Below are 21,036 nucleotides of genomic sequence, written 5' to 3'. Positions count from 1 at the left end.
CACACACACACACACAGAGCCCTATTTGGTTCTAATGGTAGCCATCTATAGAGCAGGGAAAGGTAGGGTAGAAAAAAAGAAGAAAAAAAAAGAAATTTATACAATAATTTTATTGTATATTTGAAAGTTTTGCTTAGTAGAGTTTCAGTTTCATGTATAATCATCTTTTTATTGTACTATATTATGAAAATGCTTGTTTTATTCCAAAAGCATGTAAAAAATGGAAAATGTTTTTGAAAAAGAAATTTCTTAGGCAACTCCTTGAGTTGTAAACATTTGTTATCTTCATTTAGCCCTTTTTTTAGAGCAATTTGTCTTTGATAATTAGTTGGCTATGCCTTCAGTTAAAATTTTTCTTATATAGTTATGTCTAGGCTATATGCTAGAATACCCTAAAATATATTTTTAGTCAAAACTTGAAAATAAGTACAAAGTATAGTAAGTCACATATTAAAAATAAAATAAAAATGTCTATGTGAATAATTAAAATAATTATTTTATTTATTTATTTTATATTTATATTTATTTATTTTATTTATAAAATTAAAAAAAATAATTTACATGAAATTTGTATTCCTTTCAAATTTCCTAGAATAAATTTTTAGAAGTTTTTTTTTTGTTGTTGTGGTTTGTTTTTTACTCTGGGGGAAATGTTACCAATTCAATGGAAAGTTGTTTTAAAATTCCTTTCTTTATTATAGTAAACTTTTCTTTCCTTCATGAATGTAGTGAGTGGGGAGTTTGTACAGTTTTTCTCTATTTTGAAAAGTGAATGAAAGGCTATATCATTTTCTACTTTTGTGGAGCTACATATTCTTTAAAAAATATACACATTTAATTTAAACTATGCCCAAACACAGTCCGTCCTTTAGATTTCCTAGATTTTTTTTCTTTTTTGTTTTCTTTCTATATACATAGTGTTTTGGTAATAGATTCAGCATTTATGATGAGACCATGGAGGGGAATGCTAAAAGTGGAATAGAAATGTAAGGTGCTATGATTATTGTTGTTATTTTTAGTTGCATAACAACAGCATCCTAACTTCTCCCTCTGAAATGGAAGTGGTCTAACCTGTAATGAAAACAACTTTACCAGTATACTTTATAGGTTTCAAGGGAATTATTTTAAGACTTAAGAAACCACAATAATAGTAAAGTGTTTTTCATAAATTTCATCTCACAAGATCATCACATTGGATGTTGAATCACTAAAGGACTAACCAGAAATCAATATAGTAAGACTTCCTAGTTATTATAAATTGGCAAAGATAATTTAAGAGTAGAAAAATCCAAAAAACTCACCAAGTTATTAAGCAAAGGAACATGTCCCTGGATTGGGCTATGATAATAATGATTAAAATAATAATATAAAATAAATATAGTAATTACAACTCTAATACTTTGATATCAATCTAAGATTTGCAAGGGACTTTAAATATATTATCTCATTAGACTCTCATACGAATACTGTAAGGTAGGTACTATTATTATACCCATTTCACAGATGAAAAAACTGAGGCTCAGAGAGCTTAAGTGATATGCCCAGGTCACACGGCTAGTTAGTCAATGCTTGAGGCAGCATCCGAATCTATGTCTTTCTGATTCCAAGACTAGTGGAATTCATTACATCATGACACATCTTCTGTGGAAAAACAACAAGAGTACTATTTTGGGGAAGGGGTTGATTTGGTGGTTTCATAGGAACCTTCCTCTACTGACTTACACAGGCAACTCTTATGCCCTGCCTTGGGTACCGAGATGTTGTTAAATGACTTTACCCATACCACACAGCCAATATACTGTATCAGACGCAAAAGGTGAATGCAGATTTTTCTGACTCCAAGGCAGGGTCTCCACCCATTAGGCTGCCTTGCCTATAAAGTAGACCGAAGAATAATATTTGTGAAATCCATTGAGAATCCCAGAGCTTGACTGTATGATTTCTAGGCACTTCTCTCTGCTCCACAGTACTACAGTTAGGAAAGCTAATGACAAAGGATTCTAGTTAGTATTTTCAGCACCAGTAGGGGCTTAATAATGGTGTGGTATCCAGGTCTCATCTCATTGTTAATTTAGTAGTATTTGGAAGCAGTCAACGTAATAACAACTCCAATATATCCTCCATCGTCCACCCTTTACCAATATATAGCTATTTGATTGGCCACAGTTCAACGCTTCAGCTACTTTTGTTTAGTGAAAAAGAATTCATTAAATTTAATATTTACTGCTACTTGATAATGATATTATTAAAAAATGAAATTGACATAATACAAGAAAAAACAAATTTCTTGTCGTAAGTTTAATGTTCAGGATATTTTGGCAAGATGAGGTTTAGAAGCTATGATGTCAATAGCTACCCCAATTCTTTTTTTTTTTTTTTTTGGTGAGGCAATTGGGGTTAAGTGACTTTCCCAGGGTCACTCAGCTAGTAAGTGTTAAGTGTCTGAGGCTGGATTTGAACTCAGGTCCTCCTGATTCCAGGGCCGGTGCTCTATCCACTGTGCCACCTAGCTGCCCCTACCCCAATTCTTATCCAATAAGGACTCAATTTCAACACACTAATTCATACTTGTAACTTTGAGTATGAAGTAAGAGACCAGAGTTATCCAGAATATATAAAAAAGAATTAAGAGACTCATGCTCATCCAACATGCACACAGCAGCAATAGAAAATCTGAAGGGAAATATTTAGATGATTTACAAAAATGTAAATACCAGTCCCTTCACTGAGTCACATTTTCTCATTCAGTATTAAGAGCAATTAGAAGAGCTGATTAGTGAGAACACCAGTGCCTCCTTCTTCATCCAGAGTGTCGGAAAACACTGATGCAGCACTACAATGGTGGTGCAGATGATGTTACCTCAGGGACAAAATGGTTTGGAAAAATGCACAAAGTCTAAGGACACAGACAATCCCACATTAAGCACAATGGCTTAGTGTTACAGAGAAATCATTTTAGGAGAAGATACCTCAGCAATGACTGTAGCTTCATCAATCTCAGAATTTCCCTTTCAATAAAATTATGAAGCACCTACTATGTGACAAGTACTGGGTTAATTTCCATTAGGACCTGCCTAAGCTTCAGAAACCAACTAATTCCTGGCTTCTCTGTCCCCTTAAGAATAGCCATGTAATTTGAGAGACTTTTAATATTTGGTCTCTTCCCACCAGAAATCAACACAGAGTGGACAGAGAGCAATGGAATCAGAGTGAGTCCTAATCCCCCTGCAAGATGTATGACCTTTGCTAGACCAAATAATTTCCCTCCACCACCGGTTGTCTATTTTAAATCAAGAGTTGTTCCTGAGTGGCTTGATGAAGAGAAAAGAATGCTGAGGGGCCTCTTGATTGGAGAAAAGGCAACAGCTTGATCAGTAGCTATGGCTAAAAACATTGCCCCCAAAAAACAGAGGATGCATGTCTCATCAAGCAGATTATGTGATTATAATTTTTTTTTATTTTTTATTTTTTGCGGGGCAATGGGGGTTAAGTGACTTGCCCAGGGTCACACAGCTAGTAAGTGTCAAGTGTCTGAGGCCGGATTTGAACTCAAGTACTCCTGAATCCAGGGCCAGTGCTTTATCCACTGCGCCACCTAGCCGCCCCCCTCTGATTATAATTTTAATGAAAAAGAACAGTTATCTTTTTGTTAAGAAAGAATAACTCAAAAATAACTGCTATCTTCAATCAATTGGTACTGATAAGCACCTCTTAGACATTTTGCTAGGCACCAAAGACACAGAGACAAAAATGAAACAGTCTCTGTACCATTGGATATTTTAATAGTATTTTTTTTTCAATTATATGTACAGGCAAAATTTCGAGTTCCAAATTTTTTACCCTCCTCCCCTCCCCTCTTCCTAAAATGGTAAGCAGTTTTATATAGGTTATATATGTGCAATCATTTAAAACATTTCCATATTTGTATGAGTAGATTTTACATTTTCTAAATTAATTTCTAAATCTATGTGCAAACCATGTGGGATCATGTGTTGTGTGCTTATGATAGTAAATGATACTAAGGGAGAAAATTAACTGTACTTAGAAGCACAGACTTATAAATTTAGAGTTAGAAAGAACTTCAGAAATCATCTAGTACAACCCCTTAATTTTATAGATAAGGAAACTAAGGCCTAATGAGGTTGTGACTTGCCCAAGCTCATACAGGTAAAACCTTTGTTTCTGCTATGTAATAAGGTGTGTGTGTGTGTGTGTGTGTGTGTGTGTGTGTGTGTGTGTGTGTGTGTGTATTGGCACATGTATACTATAGCTGTAGAGGTTGCTTGAACTATAATGGCCATCTTCCAGTCTAAACCTTAATTTAACAAATGAGGAAACTGATGGTCAGATAATTTAAATGATTTGCTTAAGTTCATCCTTAGTCCTTTCAGCATATCTTTGAATAAGCCTAGCTTCAGCCTTGGATCACCCTCAACATTCCTCACCTTCATGCCTACACATAAGCTACTGAGAAGTCAAGTGATCTGAAACTATCATGAAAGAACAAAATCCATCAAATATTAACAAACTTTTTATGCTATAGAGAATAGCACCCATCCAACTGACCAGTTTCCAATCTGGCAAAAACAAACATGTCTCTCTACAAGGACCAAAGAATCCTTTGTATTTATTATATCCTTAGGTATATATATACACACACACACACACACACACACACACACACACACACATATACCTATATACCATATATATATGTGGTATATACCATAGATACCTATATACCACATATATATGTGTATATGTATATATGTGTGTGTGTATATATGCGTATGTATAGATATAGATAAAGTGAATGATTTACTTGGTTTCTATGACTGGTAAAAAAGGAAAAGCATTTTTCCCTTACTGGTCTGAGATTGGTCCAGGATGGCAGGGACCTAAAACAATTACCCAGAGACAGCTTGTCAATGCACTAAGTGACAAGCTCTCATTTATTTCTATCAACTCTTACAGAAATATTGGCACAGTAAGGTTCCTTTCTAGGATCTTGAAGCACTAAATGGTCATATGACCAAATAACTTTTCTACTTTTTGGGGTAGAAGAAACACTTATTAAATGCTCATTCTTACTGGTATTCATAATGTTTCTAACCAGAGAGCTCCTGTCTCCAGGGTTCTCAGAGTCTTTCCTGTCACTTCATCATTTTTGAAGAATCCAAAGTACAGGAAGAATGTGTGGCAAGAAGAGTTTTGCCTCCCAACAATGAAAGCTACTATACAGTAGGGTGCAGTGTAGGAAGACTGTCAGATTTAGAGTCAAAGAACCTCAATTTCAATGTTGCTCTGCCACTTAACTACCTGGGTGACCTTGGACAAGTCATCTAACTTCTCTGGGCTTTGGTTTCCCCATCTGTAAATTGAAGGGTTTGGCTCCCACCTCTATATCTATGATTCTATGATTATAGATATTTCTTGAATTGAAATATACAAATTGATTATACAGATTATTATTGTTTTTATTATCGCCACATCTATGATCATTATAGTCATTTATACACATTATTCATTTTATCCATTTAAACTAGTTAGTGAATTTTGTTTATACAGATTTACCAAATGGACTGCTCAGCAAAATTATGTTTTGTCCTGAATTTTTGCCAAGAAATAGGTTCTAAAATGGTATGTTGGGTGTGCATACCAATAGAGATCCTTACCCTTGTGACAAGCAGAAATGACATGGCTAGGTGGAAGAGAATAATAAGCTACCTGTATTTGGAATGAATTATCTCTCTATCACTTGCCTATGAGAAAGGCATTCTTTTGCAACAGGAAAAGAAAGTGAATGACAAGTATTTATTAAGCTCCTACTATGTTCCAGGAAATATATTTTTAAAAAGCAATGCAATAACAGGTACTATTTCATTTTTTTCCTTTGTAGTTCCTTCCCTGCCTCCCAGCATCTACTACAGTGGTATAAAGTAGGTGATTAATAAATGCCAATTGTAATATGACTGATTTAAAAAAAACACCAACAAGCTTTCTTCTAAAGTTAAATATGTCTATTTATTGTGGGGGGAAGGAAGAAGCTATATATAGTCATTCTTCAAAATATTTTTGCAATTCCTTTTTTTGGAATTGCCTTCACCATCTTTATCTTATTCTTTTGAATATTCTGGATAATGGCATATCTTCATCTATGAAGGGTGAATTTAACTGAAGGTTAAAAGTTCTTTGAAAGTAATTCTGGTGAACTGAGTCACTGATCACACTAGAAAAAATATATCTTTTATAAACAAATCACATATATATTTATACTACATATATACACATACATACACATGTGTGTACATATATATAATAGTATATATTCAGAGGTCGAGTTGCAAAGTAGATATGCAGCTATCCTTGTGATGAGGAAGAGCTAGATTCACATGCTGACATCCTATCTTTGCCATATATTGGTTAAGTGACCCAGAGCAAGCCCCTTAAAGTCTCAGTACCCCATGCAATTCTGTAAGGCAGAACAGTTGTCCATCAGCACTGATAGAGAGAGTTTTTTCCTTGATAGTTCCCTAAACCAATGAAATCACAGGACCAATAGATAAATGTTTTAAAAAGTCTGGAATGCTGTTCATTTGGGGAATGGTTAAACAAGTTGTGGTATATGAAAGTGATGGAATACTATCATGCTATAAGAAAGGATGAACAGGATGGTTTCAGAAAAAAACCAGGAGATTCGTATGAACTGATGAAAAGTTAAGTGAGCAGAACCAGGAGAACATTGTACATAGGAAAAGCAACTGTGTAATTGTGATCAATGATAAAAATCTTAGCTACTCTAATCAAGATCCAATTTTCCAAGACAATTTCAAAGGATCCATGATGAAAAATGCTATCCAGCTCCAGAGAGAGAGAGAGAGAGAGAGAGAGAGAGAGAGAGAGAGAGAGAGAGAGAGCTGATTAATTTTGAGTGCAGATTAAACATACCTTTTTCTCTTTCTTTACATTTATTATGTTTTATTGGGTTATTTTTTGTTTGCAACATGCATGGCTAATATAGAAATGTTTTATATAATTGTATGTATAATTGATATATAGCTTGCCTTCTCAATGGGTGGGGGAGGAGGAGAAGGAAAGGAGAAAGAAAATTTAGAACATGAAATTTTAAAAGATGAATGTTAAAAATGTAATTAGGAAATATTTAATGGAATAAATAAAAATATAATTTAAAAAGTCCTGAGACATTTTCTCAAGTGTATTGTAAATTGAATCTAAAGACAACTCTAAAGTTTTAAAAACATTTTGAGCAATTGCTGCATTGTTGAAGCAAGTTTAAAGCAGAGGTTCTTAACTTTTATTGTGTCATAGATCCATCTGGGCAGCTTGGTGAAGCATAACACTCCCTCTTCAAAAAAATGTTTTTAGACACAAAATAAAATGCATAGGATTACAAAGGAAAACAAGTATACTGAAATATAGTTATCAAAACATTTAAAAAAGTTTACAGACCCCAAGTTAAGAATATCCACTTTAGTGCTTCCCTAAGCAGGAGCACTTTGAGACATCTACATGAGCACATTAATTCTGGAACATTTGTTTAAAAGAAAAGCTTATCACTACTTTAGAGTTAGAGCTCATAAAGGAGAGACCTTAACTGTTGGCCACATCATTGATCAAAAATCTTTTTCATGAACCTCCTGTGCTCATGCTGCCAGACTTGGGACACAGCAGGCATTTATTCTGGGAGAGGAGGGGTAAAAGATAATAATGCCTATCTAACACTGTCTCTGTGAAGTTGATGCATGAGTCACCTTGCATTAAGCATTTTCAAAAATTGCTGTGTTAGCTAGTTTTCTCCTTTGGGAGTGTGCTTAGGAAAAAAGGCTATAACACCCCCTTTAATGAATTATTCTAGGAGATCTGAGTAAAGTTAAAACCTGTTTTATATTATAAATAAAGATAAAGAAATGGGTATCTCTTGGCCTACTTTTTTTTTTAGGGAAGGAGGCCAACACTATATCTTTCCATTGGACTAGATAATTAATAAATGTTCATTCCATTTGCTTCTGCATGTGCAAAGCCCAATTAACCTACTCTTCAGCTCTGAAGGATTTGGCAAAGATGAACTAGAGTCAATTTGAACCACGGTGATCTTTCCTGTGACAGACGGAAGGAGCTCAGTCTTCTGTCACGTCAATCAATCAGCAAGTATTTATTAAGCACCTACTATGTTCCAAGCTGTGCACCAAGTGCTGGAGATACAAAGGCAAAAATGGGGAAAAATCTCTGCCTTCATGGGGTTTATAGTCAAATAAGGGAAACAACATGTATACATATAAGTACAGAGAATTTGAAATGGATCACACAGCTCTTTCTTCCATATCTCTCTACTACCTACTCTGCTACTCAAGTACATTCTAAATAGCAGCTCAGGAGGATAGGAAAGGTTTCATGTAGAAGGTGGTTCTTGAATGGGATTTTAAAGGTAAATGAGGGGTTCTGGGAAGCTGAGATGAAGATGTGGAGATGAGTTCTAGGAAGGGAAGGTGGTCAGTGCAAAGACATGAAGATGGGAGATAAGAGTAATGAACAGCAAGAAATAGGCTGCTACGACTGGAATACAGATTACAAGGCAAGATATAAAGTATGAAGGCAGCTAGGTAGCCTGGTGGTTAGAGTGCTGGGCTTAGAATTAGGAAGACTCATCTTCCTGAATTCAAATCTGGTCTCATACACTTACTAGCCGTGTGACCCTGGGTAAGTCACTGCACCCTATTTGCCTCAGTTTCCTCATCTGTAAAATAATCTGGAGAAGGAAATGACAAACCAGTCCAGTATCTCTGTCAAGCAAACCCCAGATGGGATCATGAAGTCAGAAATGACTAACAAAAAAACCCCATAAAGTATAAAAGGACTGGAAAGGTAGGAAGGGACCAGATGATGAAGAGAAATAAGAACAGAAAATAATAAGAAGAGAAATAAATGTCAAACCGAGGGGGTCGATATCTGAAGTGGAGGACAAGAAATTATATTATAAAGAAAGCCCTGGATTAGATATCAGAAAGCTGTATTACTGAGCAAGTCTTTCTGGGCCTCAGTTTTCTCAGTTATAAAATGAGTGGGCTAGACTAAATGAGGGCAGCTAGGTGGTACACTAGATAAAGCTCTGGGCCTGGAGTTAGGAAGACCTGAGTTCAAATTCAGACACAGATATTAACTAGCTGTGTGACCCTGGGCAAGTTACTTAATACTGTTTGCCTCAGTTTCCTCATCTGCAAAATGAGCTAGAGAAGGAAATGGCCAATTGGTACAGTTGCTTTGCCAAGAAAACTCTAAATGGGGTCATTAAGAATCAGCCATTACTGAAAGACAAGAAGAAACTTTCATGACTGAAAGAACAACAAGAACAAAGAGACTAGATGATCTCTAAATCCTTCATCTATGTAACTGGTTCAGTGAAATGTTGCAAGATGATGGTAAAAGCAATAGTTCACTACACATTTTCATAATATAATCATGACTCATTCATTTACTTCATGACCTGCTTTTTCAAGAACTAATTCTGTTTTTCTCCAAAATCAGAAAACTTTAAAGTACCTAAGTACAATGTCATTTAAAAAATACATCTAGAAACAAACCCAATAATCAAGGTCACAGATGAAACATATTGCCAGACTGTAGCATATTTCTACTTTCCATTGCAGCAGGGTATAGTTTTCTGCAAGCAAATACAATCTACCAAAGGGTAATAGTTGAATCCATGATTTAAAGTTTAGCACAGAAGTTATGATCCTTCAGAAAAAAAAGTTGTCTCTTAAAGCTTCCCTTCCAGAAAAAAAATCAAACGCTTTCTGGGAAATATTGAGCAGAACCACTATGAAGGGCCATTAGAAGAGGGACAAATGTCATCTGCCATATTCAATTATCCCCTGTCTTGAGTGAAATGTCAATGAAACTAAGTGAAGAACTGGAATCCTTTATTCTTAGAGTCTTATATCTCAATATCCTTAGTTCTTACCTTCACTGTGGGGTAGTATTAAAAACACTGTTCTTACACTAATTCATTGTTGGTAGAGCTGTGAACTGATCCAAACATTCTGGAGAGCAATTTGGAATTATGCCCAAAGGGCGATAAAGCTGTACATACCCTTTGACCCAGCAATACCACTTTTGGGTCTTTTGCCCAAAGAGATCATGGAAGGGGGAAAGGGACCCACATGTACAAAAATATTTATAGCTGCTCTTTACGTGGTGGCAAGGAATTGGAAGTTGAGGGGGTGCCCATCAATTGGGGAATGGCTGGACAAGTTGTGGTATATGAATACAATGGAATACTATTGTGCTGTAAGAAATGATGAGCAGGAGGAGTTCAGAGAAACCTGGAGGGTCTTGCGTGAGCTGATGATGAGTGAGATGAGCAGAACCAGAAGAACATTGTACACAGTATGATCAACATTGAATGTTGATCTACTGGAATGGACTATATTCTTCTGACCAATGCAATGGTACATAAGAGTTCCAGGGAACTCATGATAGAAGAGGATCTCCAAATCCAAGAAAAAAAAAAAGAACTGTGGAGTATAGATGCTGAATGAACCATACTATTTCTTTTGGTTTTGGTGCTGTTTTTTTTTCTATTTTGAGGTTTTTCATCAGTGCTCTGATTTTTTCTCTTATAACATGACTAATGCAGAAATAGGATTAATGTTATTATGTGTATATATGTATATATGTATGTATATATGTGTATATGTATGTATATATGTGTATATGTGTGTATGTGTGTGTATATATATATATGTGTGTGTATATATATATATGTGTGTGTGTGTATATATATATATATATATAACCTATATCAGATTACCTGCTGTCTAGGGGAGGGGGGATGGAGGGGAGGGAGGGAGAAAAATCTGAAATTGTAAAGCTTGTATAAACAAAAGATGAGAACTATCTTTACATGTAACAGGAAAAAAATAAAATACTTTATTAATTAAAAAAAACAACACTGTTCTTAGAGTTGGAACACCAGGGTTCAAATTCCAACCTTGGCACTAGAAGTTTGAATCTGAACATTTGAGCATACTGCAGTGGAAAGAATACCTGATCTCTCATGTCAGAGGATATGAGTTTCAATCTTGACTCTATCATGTACCTCCTGAGTGACCCTGAGATTGTTACTCTACTTGGTCTCAGTTTCCTCATCTCTCACTTTTCATCTATACTTCTTTTATAGATTGGACTAGATGGACACTGTTTCCTTCCAGCTCTAAACCTATGATCCTAAGCTACTTGGCCTTTCTGAGCCTCAGTTTCCACATATGTAAAATGGGTATCACAATATTTGCTCTACCTGTCTCACAAAGTTGCTATGAGAAAATCATCTTGTAAGTCTCTTTATAAAGGTCTGCTGTTAATGATCATTCTTGACCAAGATGAGAAATCAAGACTTCTTGATTCTTGAGACTTTGTATATAAAGTGTTAGTAAAGACCAAGGGTGAAAGTGGTAGGGGGAAGGAGAAAAGTAGAGAATTGATAGTTATTTCGTAGGCATTATTTCATTGGCATAGCTACTTTTAGATTACCATGGCTTTATTGGAGTGGCCTCCTCCTTGGAACTCAATTGTCCCAAAAGCATCTGTTGGGCTGAGCTGTGTGTGCTTGCTGATGGACCATTTCTCAGACTGGATGTCATTTCGAGAGAGTCGGCTTTCATTTTTCTCATTCTGAATAACGGAGATACTTGGTGTGAGTCCAACATGCTGGCCTATTAGACGCCCACAGCAACACCTATGACACAAGAAAACTCCAAATGATCTAACTTTCTTGGCTTGTGCATGTTATAAAACTTGCTGGATACATTTCCAATATCTAGGAGACCCTGTCAGATTGCTGTCTTGTAAACCTGAAGGGCAAAGCTTAATTTAAAAAGTTTTTTTTTAAAGTGAAGCTTACCATAGCTTAGTCATAGTCAGATAAAAACTGGGAAATAATGATAGATTCAATGAGCTAGCTATCAATTATTTCCCATTTTCCCTTATTTTAAATTTATATTTGTAAGTCTCATGGCTAACAAAGCTTTTCATAAATATGGGATTCAGGTGCTATTATTCCCACCTGAGGAAACTAAGACAGAGAAATTGAACATCTTTCTCACATTAGCCTTGACTAACCTATCAAATGCTTCATCACTTTTCACTTTTAGCTATGGGCTTTGCTCTTCAGGTATAAACATATAAACTAAGCATCTCTCTACTCTCCTACTGTCCAATTCCCTCCATCCATCTAATTCCCCTTATAATAATATATTAAGAAATTAATAATAAATCAATACAATGGTAATAATAATAAAAATTAAATATTTTCATATGCACATTTAAAAGAAGGTATCTTACTCATATGTGACTCACAGGCTATCTTGTCTCTTCCAAACTGACATTCACTGTCAAATATCTAATACTGAGAATAAAAACCACAGGCCTAGGACATCTTGCAGAGAAAATGAAAGAATCATTCATGAGATATTAAAAAGAAAACAACAGCACAACACACTCCTATCATCTTGAAAATGTCATGGGCTGCTATACCTGGGAAAAGTATTCCCAGACACATTATGTTACTGGGCCCAAAATGATCTCTTGACCTTGCTTCCTACTGCTCATCTTTTTGAAATTAGAGATCATATTCAAAATGTGCTGAAATGAGGTACTGATTGGGGTATTTGTTAATAAATTCCCCTTCAATACAGCAGAATACTGGTTCCAAATAAAAAAAATTGGTAGAGAGAAATAGGCCTCATAATAAGAAACTATCTTCTATATTCTTATATACTTGTTAATGCCTTCACGGAAGGCTCTTCTGTATGGGCTATAGCTGACATACATATGTTGTAGGGTTAAGATGAAGTCTACTCAGGGGCAGCTAGATGGCACAGTGGATAGAGCACTGGCCCTGGAGTCAGGAGTAGCTGAGTTCAAATCCAGCCTCAGACACTTAACACTTACTAGCTGTGTGACCCTGGGCAAGTCACTTAACCCCAATTGCCTCACTAAAAAAACAAAAACAAAACAAAACAAAGATGAAGTCTACTCAGAGAGGTCCATCTACAAACCCATCTTTAATTTGACAATGGTTTCCTTGTGAACTGTAGCCATTATCTTTGTAGTCACACTTCCATAATTATAATTTCATTTTCTGGACAGAAATAGAGGGAAGAAAGATTACCTATGGGGGTCTTTGGTGCTGGGTATGATATGAACACATTCTCGCTTATAAAATGCTCTTTCTATCCAGGACTTCTGAGCCTGAAAATTAAAAAAAATGGAAAACCATAATTGATCAACATTTTGATTAGGAAGCAATCTTTTGAAACAAGAGAGAAATACCTCATTATATATAAAGAAAATATCAGTTATCTTGAATATAAAAAATCAAATAACAAACCCTGAAATAAAGAAAAAAGAAGTATTGTTGGAAGTATTTTAGCATGTTTTTTTTTCCTGACATCAAACTTTTTTGGTAATTTAGTATGCAACAGAAAGTCCTGAAATAACCCAGAGTCAATAACAGTTATATCCAGGTTTTGGGGGACAAATCACAAATAATAATCACAGTTTTCAGTTAATTGGTTTTCCTTTTTCTTCTACTGATTAGAAATTATAATTGATATACAAAAAATCAAGGATGAAAAAACATTTAATACATGCTTACTATGTGTCAAGATGTGCTAAATATTGGGTATAAAAATAGAAAAAAATGAGAGTCTTTGCTCTCCAAGGAGTTCACACTCTCACTGGGGAAGAAAACATACAAAAGAAGGGTTGAGCTGTAGGGCAGATGGCAAGGCCTTTTTGGATAGTTGATCTCCTTGGCTTGGTACAGGTGATGCCTCATACCTGAAATGTGCTTTCTCCTCAATTGTGCATCAAAGAAATTCTCACTTCCTTCAAGCTCAACTCAACTGCCACATCTTATGTGAGACCCATACTGATTTACCGTTTTGTTAGTTCTGCCTAAAACTTTTTATTTTCTTAGTTTGTATTTTATATTTATTTATCAGTGTATGTATTATTCACCCCTCTTCCAAATAGGCTCTTGGAAGGCAGGATCAATTTTATTTTAGTCTTTGCATTCTCAATACCACGAACAGTGCCTGTAAAATAATATGTGTCTAGTTAACTACTGCTGAGAAAACAAATGCATGCCAATAACTATTATTACCATGAAATTACTTGATCTCATTCCCCATAAAAACTTTGTGGGTCATTTGGGCAAGTATCATCATCTTCATTTTCCTGAGATTAAGGAAAGTTTTGTTGTTGTTGAGTGTTGAGTGATTCGTCATTTCCTTCTCTAGTAAGGAAAGTTTAGTGACTTAAGCTCACATGATAAGTGGTAGACCTGGGACATGAACACAAGTTTTCTTACTATTCACATTAACCTGTGACAAATTCACAGTATTTCTTTGAAGGGCAAGAAATTAGCTCACTGTACCTACCCGGGGCAGAGTACAGAGAAATATGTATAATACCTCATAAAAATATGGAATATGCAGAAGCAGGAACAAATACAAAATGGAAAGGCCAGCACTCAAATGGTTAACATCTTAAGTCCTTCTGAGAGGTGGAAGAAAGAGCAGCTGAGGAATGTGCCATCAGCCAAGTCTAATTGACCATAACAATTTCTCCAACAAGTAAGTATTGCTTGAAGTGAGAGGGAAAATGAAGCAGGGATGTCTATGAAAGGCTTCATTTATAGAACTATGGAGGAGGAGGGGGACTGGTTTTCTCATCCAAAAGTGCAGATTTAATATGAAAAGCCAATCAATAGTTGCACAATGCTTTATTTGCCGTCTATAGAGCATGCGTCCTGAGTACCTTACTGTATGGCAGCGAAACATGGACTACATACACTAGACAAGAGAAGAAGCTTAACAGCTTCCACATGTGCTGCCTTCAGCGCATCCTTAGCATATCTTGGTCAGATAGGATCACCAATACAGAAGTGCTCCAACGAGCACAGCTTCCAAGCATCTACACGCTACTGAAACAAAGATGGCTGCGCTGGCTCAGTCATGTGCACCGCATGCAAGATGGGTGCATTCCTAAAGACCTACTCTATGGCAAGTTAACCTCAGGCCAAAGACCTGCTGGACGCCTCTAGCTTCACTACAGAGATGTATGCAAGTGAGATTTGAGGGCTCTGGGAATAGACACTGGCAGCTGGGAGGAGATGGCCAAGAACCGAGACCGATGGAGTTCAGTACTCAGGAGCAGCCTGTGCGCAGCTGAGATGGGCCTCCAAGCTCTGGAGGAAGAAAAACGAGTGAGACGCAGGAACCGAAGGGCAACAGAGAGTGCAGTTTTCCGATGTCCTCATTGCAGCAGGAGCTGCGGCTCCCTTATTGGACTGCACAGCCACACTGTGGCCTGTGGTTCTTCAAGGTGCTGATCCATGGTCGGTCGCAACTGACGGAAGACTACTACTACCATCCCATGGGATAAGATCTAACCTCCCACATCACTAAGAATTGTATTTTTAAGTGGTCATTATTTCAATTACTCACCTGCACCTTTTAGATCATGTTAATGTTCCTGATCTATACACAACATGGGAAGTACAAGCCAACCGTACAATTTATTCCTGGAGGGTATATCCCTTTTAATTTTACCTTGAGAAATACAAATTTTGAAGTGTCTTATAAGTCCTACTTCAAAGACTTTTTGCCACATACAGTCATCAAGTAATGCTTTTTTATTTGGGGATAGAAACCTTAAAGCATTATAAAATGTTATTTCCTATCAATCTATTATGACCTATTACACATAAGATGATTTCAATATATTGGGAATAAATAGGTTCATAAGAAATGACAAATTACTTTACCTTCCTGGGCCTGGTTTCTCCTCTATATAGTGAGGCTGTTGGACTGAATGGTCTCCAAGTTCTCTTCTAGTTCTAAAACCTATGATGACAAACATCTGCCTTACCTTCCTCACAGAATTGTTCCAAGTATAAAATGAGAAAATACATCTGAAAACTCTTTGAAAATTGAGAAGTCCTATGAGGATGCAAGATATTATGATGATTTTAATTACTATATAGACATAAATGGAGGTTAACAACCAACTATCCTGTTGATGTGATACCAGGTTCATAAGGAGATTTGATTGTTTGGGTTTTTGTTGTTGTTGTTGTTTTTGGTGAGGCAATTGGGGTTAAGTGACTTGCCCAGGGTCACACAGCTAGTAAGTATCAACCGTCTGAGGCCGGATTTGAACTCAGGTACTCCTGATTCCAGGGCCGGTGCTCTATCCACTGCGCCACCTAGCTGCCCCAGGAGTTTTGAATGAATAAACAGTCTAGGCAAAGGACTCTTTAGTATCCTAGCACAAGTCTAGTGTATTAATCCTCTTTCAGAAAGGCTTCAAATGGCATTCAGATCAGGTACCTAAAGCTCATAACATTTGCAGTGCTGCCAGTAAGAAAAATGTGATGTCCAGGATGCCCTGTGCTAAGCAGGGTAGTCAGAAATTTTTCTGGGTAGGATGGGGTGTCTTGTGACAATATGCAGAGGGCTGAGAAATCTGCCATTTTCCCCCTTCCCCCTTCTCCAATAGTAAAAGAGCAAATAAAGATGGTTAGGTAGGTAGGAATGTGTTAGGCCTAGTCATCATTTCTGGGTGCTGCAATTACCATGAGAGTTAAAAACCTGAGAGTCTTTGAACAAATATGATTAATAAGCAAGTCTTAAACAAATATCATCACCCCCATTTTCCTGAGATTAAGTAAAGTTTAGTGACAATTAAGGTCACACGATAAGTGGTAGAACTGGCACATGAACCCAAGTTTTCTTACTATTCACATTAACCTAGGAGAAATTCAAAATATTTCTTTGAGGCACAGAGAATCAGCTCACTGTACTTATCTAGGGACAGAGTTTGGGTTCAGAGAGAAATAGGCTTAATAATCTCACAGAAAATATGGAATCGCCAGAAGCAAATGCAAATACCAAATGGAAAACCCAGGGCTCAAATGGATATCATCTCATCTCAGGCCCTTCTGATAAGTAGAGAAAAAAAAATGGCTGGGGAATGCACCATCAGCTAAGTCTAATTGACCATAACAATTTCTCTGACAGCTAAGTAAGTAGTGCTTGAATTGAGAGGGAAAAATGAAGCAGGGAACTCTATGAAAGGTTTCATTTATAGGACTATGGAGAAGGACTGGGCTTTCCCATCCAAAGGTGCAGATTTAATATGTAGAGCCAATCAATAGTTGCACAATGCTTTTAATACCATCGCAATCATCCTACATAATTAAGAACTGCACTTATTTGTATGTGCCCTTTAGATCATATAAGGTTCCTGAGAGGTACACTTGTGCAATCTATTCCTGGACAGTATGTCCCTCTCAACTTTACCTTGAAAAATACTAAATAAAAGTCCCTTATAAAATCCATCTTCAAAGATTTTTTTTTTGCCACATTCATCAAGTAATAGGGGATAGAAATCCTAAAGCATTACAAAATGTTATCTGTTATCAATCCATTATGAACTAATACAAATGGTCAGGAGGATTTCTATATACCTGGAGGAAATAGGTTCTCAAAAAAGCTGAAATATTCACTTCATCCATCTTAATGATTGGTGTGGCTTTGTGGTACTCTAAGGGAATCCATTGTGAAGATGACCAACATGACAATACTGGCTGAACTATAGCCTTGTTTGATCATATACAACAAAGACATATAAACAAAGACACACATATGTATATGTATATTTATATATATTTATATGTATGTATATATATATATATATATATATATATATATCAAAGCACATTTAAATGTCTTTGACTTTGCAGAACTTTTAAAGAGCACGAAAGTAGTCTTAACCATTGTGCCACACTATCAGAATTCAGTGGTAACACATGAAAACAGAGCCACCCATTTATCTACCTTAATGACTTTTATGACAAAATTAATAATTCATTCACACAGAAAAGTAAATATTCATTGTTTCATTTGTATGCTTGATATTTTAATCTTCTCATTGATTCAGAGGACATAGGGAAGCCCTACATCTCTGTAAACTCAATAGAATATAAACAGTCTTTATCTTGGTAACAGGCTTTTAAAATTAAACTGTTCATAAGCCATGATTTTCTCCAGATACTGAAACCTTTTATTGATAATATCTGCTGGCAGAAATAAAGCAAAACTTTCCTCATTGGTCATTTGAAACCTTTTTCTCTCTGCACCTCAGGGAGAAGGAAAGGGAGTGTCTTTTTCTTTTAAAAAATCCTGTTTTTACCAGTATGTTTAAATGGCAAAGGTTGGCTCTAGGGGGAAACAGGTAAAACTATTTATTGAGTAATGAATAGAGGTATGGGCAAACACCAGAGAAGACAGAAAAAAACCTGCCAGATGAATGATGGTCCCACTCTCACCTCTGAAGCAGACCTCAATCCTTGTGTAGGGGTTCATTGTGACTCTACACTGTGGTGTATTTCACCATACCTCACTCACCAGGGGAGGTGAGGCTCCAATACTTCTATCTTAGCCCAAGATCTTTGACAATCTAGAGGATGCCTACTGGGGATCTTATTAAGGATAATGCCATGCAAGCCAGCCTCATAGTGACCTTCAAATATGAAATTAATCAAATTCAAAACTGAAGTGTGATTCAGGCTTGTATAAAATTAACATGCACTCACCTTTCCTTACTTTTCATTGAATTCCATCCCTCAAATGAACAGTCATAAAACTGAAGTGGTTTTGAGGAGGTAAACCTGACTTACAGAACTACTGAATCTGAACTACAATCCGTTTAGGATTCCCTCTATGCTGATTCTTAGGAAAGGTAATCCAGACTACATCTACGGCTCCTAGGTGGCACAGTGGATCAGAATACTGGAGTCAGAAAGACCTGAGTTCACATCTTGCCTCATACACTTACTAGCAGTGTAACCCTGGCCAAGTCACTTAGCCTCTCCCTGACTTAGTTAACTCATCTGTAATATGGAAATAATAGCATCCATTTCCTAAGATTGTTGCAAAGATAAAATGAGATAATATTTGTAAAGTGCTACAAACCTTACAGCACTATATAAATTCTAGCCCTTCTTCCTCTTCTACTTTTTCTCCTCAGACCCTTTTTCCTTCTATTCTACTGGTACCACTACTATTGTCTGAAGACCTCTAGAGAAGCAAAACTCACAACCTCTTGAGTTAGCTCATTTCACTACTGGGACAGCTATGATGTTTACCTGTTTTTTCCTTAAATTAAGCAAAAGATACTTCTATATCTTCCAAGCAATGCTTCTTTATCTTTCCACTGAGGCAAAAGTGGATTAAAGCTAACTTCTCTTTGACATGATAGCCCTTCATATAGCTAATGGCATCTAATCATTTCCTTCTACCCATTTTCTCTTCACTGAGCTAAATATTACTCATTCCTTTAAGTAGTTCTCACATAGGATGGTCTCTAGTATTCCGCATGACTCCCCCCTCCCCCATCCCAGCCACCTAGCAAATCAATGGAGTGTGGTGGCTAGAAGTAACTTCAATATTCTTAATTTTCAATGGCTGGAGTAAAATACAATGTCTTGCAACAAGTACAGAAAGTAGATTAGCTTGGCTGGAGTGAAAAAACATATCTGTATGCAAAGTGGTCCATTGCATCATATCACCTTCCTTTTGTGGAACCCATTAAAGTATCCCCTTCCTTTATCTTTAAAGTTAGACTGTGGGACTGGGGCAAAGTTATAGGATTGTTTTTAGAAAGAAAGGGAAGAGAAAGAAAGGGAGCTAGGAGAAAGGAGATAGAGAATTTTTTTTAAAATCACAATGGCATGTAGAAAATTAGTGAAATAGGAATGATGTGGGATCTGTGAGAACTCTGTAGTACAATGAAAATTGACTTACATTTTTTCAAAGAGTTTTAGAATTTTTTTCATTAAAAATGAAAACATGGACAACTCATTATTTTCATAAAATCATTTGTAGAGTCATTTCTACTTAAGAGCTATATTTCTTAATATGTGAGTTACAAGGGGAAAAAATTGATAAATTTTCAGTTTAGCAGCCATTCTCTAATTTTATAGCTGAGGAAATAGGTCAAGAGGGGTGCTCAATATTACACGTCAGAATGTGAATCTGAGGCTAGTGACTTACAAATTTAAATTTGTTGTACTGATGCCTCCAAGAGAGTATCTCATAGACAAAAAGTCATTTTACCATTAGCCTCCTATATTTGCAATAAAGTTTAGAATTAACTTTTGATGAGCAATTATTAAAACACTAGACATTCATGTTTCAGGACCAAAGGAAAAAAAAAGATTTGATGAAAAATATATTACCATTCAAATTCAATTTTGAGTTTCATTTTAAAAATCATACAATTTATATTTTAAAAATCAAGCATTCTACAGAATATTTTTAGAATATTACTGTTAATGTATATATTTTTTTCACTAAACATACTTTATACATTGCTGAAATGCCTCTACTGCCTTTGTTTAGTAACCCCAAATAGAAACTGTATCTTTGCAAATTATTTCCTAGAAAGGGCATTATGAGTTATGTCATTTGCTTACTCTGACCTCTAAACTAAATTTCCTTCCACATGCTTTAAACCACTTTATTTCAAGTTCTATATAAGGATTTAATATCCAAGGAAATGCTGAGGATATCCATCCCTTCTGTTAAAAAGCATGAAATTGCTTTGACAGGACATATATGGGGATGATTGTCTAATTCATCCCTGGATGCAAAAGTTCACTCACAGTGTCCCCTTAAATACTGTCTTTTAACATAGTTTTCAGAAATTTTATGGATACCTAGAAAAATGGTATACAGCTTTCCTTAGAAAATCATCACTGGGATACAGTATAAATCAAATATTGTTTTCCTAAATACAAGGTAGGGCAGAAGACCCCTAGGTAAATCATTTAATCTTTGTGCCTTATTTTCCCTTTCCACAAAAAGAAGGTTATACATGATGACCTCTGAGTATCCTTCCAGTTCTAAATCTATGATTGTCTGACCCCATCTTTAACTAAAGTGTTAACTG

At 36.0% G+C, this 21,036-nt stretch overlaps 1 protein-coding gene across 11 annotated transcripts in view; it reads right to left on the bottom strand.

Moving 5' to 3' along the window:
- The window catches only part of TRPM3 (transient receptor potential cation channel subfamily M member 3), a 1,147,313-nt gene that overhangs the window by 355,743 nt on the left and 770,534 nt on the right, over positions 1-21,036 (bottom strand). For all 11 annotated transcript variants that reach the window (XM_043978969.1, XM_043979003.1, XM_043979047.1 and 8 more), the window contains exons 2-3: positions 13,187-13,266; positions 11,548-11,752 (exon numbers count right to left, since the gene is read on the bottom strand). In XM_043978969.1, the coding sequence (XP_043834904.1) occupies positions 11,548-11,752; positions 13,187-13,266 (285 nt within the window). The remainder of the gene's footprint in view (positions 1-11,547; positions 11,753-13,186; positions 13,267-21,036) is intronic.

Source organism: Dromiciops gliroides, chromosome 1 (assembly GCF_019393635.1).
Source record: "Dromiciops gliroides isolate mDroGli1 chromosome 1, mDroGli1.pri, whole genome shotgun sequence".
Classification (NCBI taxonomy): domain Eukaryota; kingdom Metazoa; phylum Chordata; class Mammalia; order Microbiotheria; family Microbiotheriidae; genus Dromiciops; species Dromiciops gliroides.
Note: the sequence above shows the minus strand (reverse complement) of the source record. Positions and strands in the feature narration are given on the sequence as shown.